General features: G+C 34.9%; 1 protein-coding gene across 1 annotated transcript; it reads right to left on the bottom strand.

Annotated features, from left to right (window-relative positions):
* Positions 1-2,570: 2,570 nt before the first annotated feature.
* Positions 2,571-4,267, bottom strand: LOC129939840 (histone deacetylase 11). Its single transcript, XM_056048006.1, has 5 exons — positions 3,977-4,267; positions 3,806-3,916; positions 3,265-3,731; positions 3,086-3,194; positions 2,571-3,030 (listed from the first exon to the last, which is right to left on the bottom strand). The coding sequence occupies exons 1-5, from the start codon at positions 4,145-4,147 to the stop codon at positions 2,872-2,874; spliced, it is 1,017 nt and encodes a 338-aa protein (XP_055903981.1). The 5' UTR covers positions 4,148-4,267; the 3' UTR covers positions 2,571-2,871.
* Positions 4,268-6,106: the final 1,839 nt, after the last annotated feature.

Here is a 6,106-nt window from a genome sequence, read left to right as displayed (position 1 = left end):
ATTTATATTTCGACAGACATATAAATGCTGCTCTGACCAGGGCCAGAGGAGCCTTCGCTCTGACGAAACGGCTGTTTTTTAGCAGTCGGCTTGACCCCAGAGTGAAGGTAATTTGCTACATGGCCCTCATACGGCCAATGATCGTGTATGGTTGTCCTGTGTGGTTCAACGTTGCCCCTTCCCAGATGGAGAAGTTTCGGGTGTTCGAGCGGCAGTGTTTACGACGCTGTACCGGCTTATATCGAACAGCCGAATCTTCTTATGTGCATTACTATTCCAACGAGGTCCTATACAACGGGGCTCGAATCAACAGAATTGACAATTTCGTGATAAAACTCGTTCGAGGTCACATTGCAAGAGCTATGTCTTCGACCAACAATTTAATTTTCGGGGCGTTCTATCCGAACGACGAGTATTTTGAGAGTGCACGCTTGAGCGGGTTCATTCCACCAGAGGCATTCCTCTTTTTAGACAAATGCGGTCTGATACAGGATAGATTGGCAGTTCCGTTAATCTACCACGTCAGACGAAGAACCGTGGATAGGCGACTCCCGTACAGTCGGGACGTCATGGCACAAGGCGGAGCAGAGCTCCTTCGGTTCAGTAGGGCTGTGTCCGAACGGGACCGAACTGATAGGGTGAAGCAGGAGAACCAGTTTTGGTGGCTTCAATCGGCACTTGATAATGGGTAGGTCGGGATGGGGTTTAAGCCTTGGCCGGCTTACATACTTGCTTTATAGTTTAGGGTTTAGTTTTAAGTAGAATAGGCATGGTGGCACAAAAAAAAAAATTTAAAAAAATTAAAAAATAAAAAGGAAAAAAAAACAAAAAAAAATTAAAAACAAAAAAAAATCAACGAAAAAAAAAAAAAAAAATCAAAAAAAAAAAAAAAAAAAAAACATACAAAAAAGACAGTAAAATATAAAAACAAAACACGTTAGATTTGCTGCTGTGGTTGTTCTTGTTTTAAGTAGTTTATAGGTAGAATAGGTAGTTTAAGTTAGCTTTAAGTTTTATTTAAGGACCTAATTTTAAGTAGTTTTTTAAGTAAAAATAAAAAAGGACCTTGATATTAGTTTTTTCTCATAATTTTCTAATAAATACAAAATAAATAAAATTAAAATGAAGTAAAATAGATCTTAGAGCCGAAAGGCATTAGTTTTAAGTGTTATAGTTTAGCTTAGAGTGTCCGTATGGGACCATTAAGTTAGTTGTAAGTTATGGATAATTAGGCTAGTTTTATGAATTTTTGTCTAGCTTTAAGATAGGTTTAAGATTGAATAAATAAAAATGAATTTAAAAAAAAAAAAAAAAAAAAAGTGCGTTGGACTGTCATGCAAGGGGTCTTGGGTTCAATCCCTGCCTGTGCCAGCTTAATTAAAAAAATTAATTTTCGCGGGTACTGCCTCTTGCGAGGAATTGACAAATTCTCCAAGAGTAACTATTGTCATGAAAAAGTGCTTTCTCAAAATTAGCCGTTCGGAGTCGGCATATAAACTGTAGGTCCCCTCCATTCCTGACAACATTACTCGCACACAGGAATGGTTGAGAGTTGTAAGTCACTAGGCTTTGGTTCTCAACGGACTGTCGCGCCACCCAATTTATTTTTTTTAACTAGTTATAAAGTTAAGATTTTAGTTGAATGAAAAAACATGATCAGCTGTCTTCTTGACATTAGTGAACCTAACTTGATAGTAAAGCAGATTTTTTCTGCCCAACTTTGCATTCAACTTTCCAATAAAGTTTGCTTAATTGGAAACTTTATTCAACATTTCGGCAGCTGCAAATAAGTCCCTTATGTCATATGAACTTTTCCATTGAGCTGGCCACACACCATCGAACCAAATCCTTGGTCGAGCTAAGTTGACCGTTGTGATTTGATTTTGCTGAGTAATTAAGATGACCTCAATCATAAAATACGTTTTTTGTGCTAATCTAATTATTTGATATTGGGTAGGTTCAGCCGACATAAGGACTTGAAAGTAAGACAAGTTTCTAGCATCTGATTGGCCAGCTGCCAAAAATTGCCTCCAATCAAGGCATATTTGTTGGAAAGTTAGTCAAGAAAAATCTACCTAACTATCACGTCAAGTTTACTAATGTCAAAATGACAATTGATCATGTTTTTTTGTTCAACCAAAAGCTGAACTTTATTACTCAACGATTTATTTATTTTCTGTACAACTTCATTTAATGCTTTCTGTAAAAAGGTTCCTTGTAAATTTGGAAAAGAAATAAGTTATATTTTTTTAAAATACAAAATACAAATCGTGATGGACTTGTAGCTTGCCTGAGGAGTGTTTTGTACAAAATAATGATTTTGTTAGTTTTTGTACTATGAACTTGAAGTAGAGGTTTGTGAAGTAAAGTTCTGAATTTTAAATTCATGACACTTGAAAAACTAACTAGTTGCCTTGGTCAAAATATACGTTTAAAGAATGAAGTTGAACACTACTTCGATATAGTACCTTCAAAATTTTAGTCAAAATACCTACCTACAACAATTGCCTTCATAAAAGTATAAAAGACTATATTAGATGGTTAGAAAGTCAGTATATATTTTTTAAATAAGACTGTTTCCTTATTTCAAAGGAACATTTGTTTTAAAAGTTAATTTAAGAAAAAAAATTTAAATTTCCAATCACACTAATCAATGACAGCGAAAGCATTCCTATGAAACCGACTGCATATATCTCTGAGCAATATTTCCGCTTTAAACCAAAGGCCTCTTTCGTACCCATTTTGACATTTTCATTTCCTACTTCATTATCCAGTCATTCACTGCATTCTTAGCCGATTGACGGTTTTCCGAAATTTCTTTAAAATGTCACCGATTGATTTATTAATTCCAAGATTTATCTGAATAAATTATTATTTTGAAGCAAGCAATCCTTTTGCTCTTAAATTCATAATGGAATTTGCAATAACCACTGCAGATGATTTCAAATAGCCACCACTTAGGAGCATGACAATTGGAATTTTACTTTGAATACAAGTAGTGAAGACGTATTCATCTCGATTGATGACACCCTGTACACAAAAAAATATAATTATTGTGGGAAGTAGAAATGTTTGACTTACGAACCTGGGGAGAAATGGACAATAGACCCAGGGAGTCACCCTTAAGGATGTCAGTTCCAGCATTGTACACAATTAAATTAGGTTGAAACTGTCCAATGGAGTCCTTAAGGGATCTGGATGGAAGTGAAAATTCATTCATTCACATAAGTCATGTCGCAGATGTTAAGAAGTTAAGATAATTACCTTTCAAGCTTTTTTAAATAAGCCGCATCCTCGGTGAATGGCCTCAGTTCCACAGCACACTTAATACTCTCCTTTGCTACATGATCCTTGGGATAGATGGAGGCATTGTACATATCCAAAATGAACACATTGTTGTTGTTGCAAAAGTCTCTTTCATGACCATTGCCTTGATGAGCGTCCAAATCTACAATCATAACCCGTGCAATGTGTTTTTCTTCTCGGAGAATTTTAGTCACCAAAAGTGTTATGTCCGCATAAGCACAAAATCCACCACCCCGATACGAACAACAATGATGAAAACCACCTCCCAAATTAATTGCCCATCCCGAGGTCAAGGCCAGTTTTCCAGCCAGAATCGAACCAGCTGTCTGGAAACGCATCGGACGTAAGTAGCCTCGCTGAACAAAATGATTCGGAACGAGAAGTAGAGGAACAATTTCGGAGATTTTTGCTGCATTTATACTCCACTATAAAATATAAAAATTAATAAACAAATAAATATGTTTAATCAGAAAAGAAATACATATACATATACTCTTACTTTCAAACTTTTCAGATACTCTTTCTTGTGAACCTCCAAGAGTTCCTCTTTGGTGATTTCACTTGGGACGTAGAAATTTCCCTCAGCTAAAAGGTTTTCTCCCTTTAATATCTATAAAAATAGACACTTTTTCGAATCAATTTTTAAATTAGTTTTGAAGGTTTATCTAACTTTAACAATATGATGTCCTTTGGCAGCATCAAAGGGATGCAACTTTTGAAGACCACAAAATTTGACTCCATATTCTTCGGAATAAACAATTGGAAGTTTATCACGTGGAATTTCCACCGGTGGTTGCGGCGGTGATTCGTGATGAACTTTTTGTCTACAAAATTTTTTCATTAGAAAATTTATTAAAGATTATAGAAAATATCGGTTTCTATAAAACTGAGTTTCGGAAATGTAATAACAACTTGTTCACATTTTCATATTCTTAGAAAAACTATTTTGTATTTTGATGACAGCCACTGAATCAGCTGTTTTAGTTTGTTTTGATGCGGTAAAGCTTAAGTTTCATTTATAACCAAAAAACTTTCTCCTGTTGAGATATAAGAGCTTTTGCTGCTGAAAGTATTTATCTCATATGAATGGGTTATGGGGGCGTATGTTCAATATTTTTTGTTTACGAATGTCGGTGTGAACTATGAAAAGTCAAAATTAAGCATCTAGATTGGTAACCTTGGTAACCTTTTAATTCCGAAGTCCTTACAAACAGCTCTGATTTGTTTTTTTCTTTATTTTTTTTTAACGTAAATAAAACGGGTTGGGGTCGAAATACTGTATGGATCATAATACTGTATTTAAAATACTGTATCTCAAAATAATGTATTTTAAAATATTGTATGTACAAAATTCTCTATTTCAAAACTCTTTACATACAAATTTTGTATTTCAAAATGCCATAAATAAAGCTAAAAAATAAAAATCGTTTTGACAATGCAAAAAAGTGCGCACTTTTTTACATTTTTATTATTTAGCCTTATGTATGTACAGCATTTTGAAATACAGAATTTTGAAAACAGAATATTAAAAAAAAAACACAATAATTTTTCATTGGCATAATGTTCTAATATGATATTGCATTTGTATCTCGATGGCTGTGTTCGTTGAATAGTTGTACATTTGGAATGATGTGTTTTCCATTGGAGAAAAAAATCAATCGGTTACTGTTAATTAAAATGGAATAACTGGTATAATAAATCTTTAAGGTGTTTCCATCGCACAAGAAGATTTAAAAATGATTAAGTTTGACAGCACTCTCTAAAATGCAAATGGTGTTTCGATGTTGTTGATGTGTGAAGTGCAAGAGAGATTGTTTGATTCGTGTAAAACAATGAAGAACTGATTAGTTCAGCACCATATAGAACTCCATGTCCATTTTTTTTTAATTTGATTAAAACAAAACTATATTTTTTGTAAAAAAACGTGCAAATAAACACACCATAATGCATTATCTGTAAAACCAACTCTTCTAGATAGGTTTTTCTTCACAAATTTTGACTCGACTCCGATGCCCGACCGGAATAGAGTCGAATCAAGATTATTTTAACTTGTTTCAGGTATATAAAGAATTGAGGCGAGCTTCAAGCTCGCTTCAACACCACATATTAATGTATTAGCTTACGAACAAACCCCCTCCTTGAAGACTTGTTTAATGAACTTTTTTTTATACAATCTCAATTTCCAGATGTTTTCTTACCATTTACTCTTGAAAATTGTCCATTTTATTAGTTTTAATTGTTTTTTTGCTAAGCTACCAAAAAAACCATTTACCATTTTCTTATGAGATACAGTATTTTGACAATACAGCATTTTGAGACACTGTATTTTAAATATACAGTATTTTGAAATAAAGAATATTAATTGTACAGTATTCCTACCTCTGTCTATTAACTCCTACTCTCACCTCCCCGTGGTGAACATCGGGTGCCTAGTAGTTCAACTGGAGATTGAGTTCAAAACCCTGTGAAAAGTTGTTGGGGCAGTAAACGAGAGAGGGTGGAGAGGTGTTTCCACTAAGGCACCTCTCCTTATATAGACGGCAGCGGAGGAATACCCGAGATGAAATCAACGGTGGCGTCTACAGTTCCAGTAAGGTTGAACTACTTAGTTTACACCTTATAGGGCTTCTTCGACTTATTCGGAGCCCAGGCCTATAAGGAGCGGCTGTCCGTCCTTGGAGTTATACTAAGGATCTGGCCCTCCAGGTTGCGGGTTGTGCTGTCGGGGTGACTTCCTGGCCACGTAAAAACTTCATAGTTGCGAAGCACCAAAAAGAAGGGAAGACATCTTTGGTGGAAT

The sequence above is a fragment of the Eupeodes corollae genome, chromosome 1, assembly GCF_945859685.1.
Source record: "Eupeodes corollae chromosome 1, idEupCoro1.1, whole genome shotgun sequence".
Lineage (NCBI taxonomy): Eukaryota > Metazoa > Arthropoda > Insecta > Diptera > Syrphidae > Eupeodes > Eupeodes corollae.
Note: the sequence above shows the minus strand (reverse complement) of the source record. Positions and strands in the feature narration are given on the sequence as shown.

What these genes read in the sequence shown, in the direction of transcription:
- LOC129939840 (XM_056048006.1), bottom strand. Translation starts at nt 4,147, where the DNA reads ATGAAAAAATTTTGTAGACAAAAAGTTCATCACGAATCACCGCCGCAA. An exon ending in AAGGACATCATATTGTTAAA is followed by an intron (nt 3,917 to 3,976) that starts GTTAGATAAACC and finishes CTATTTTTATAG; the next exon opens with ATATTAAAGGGAGAAAACCT. An exon ending in TATTGTCCATTTCTCCCCAG is followed by an intron (nt 3,031 to 3,085) that starts GTTCGTAAGTCA and finishes TTTTGTGTACAG; the next exon opens with GGTGTCATCAATCGAGATGA.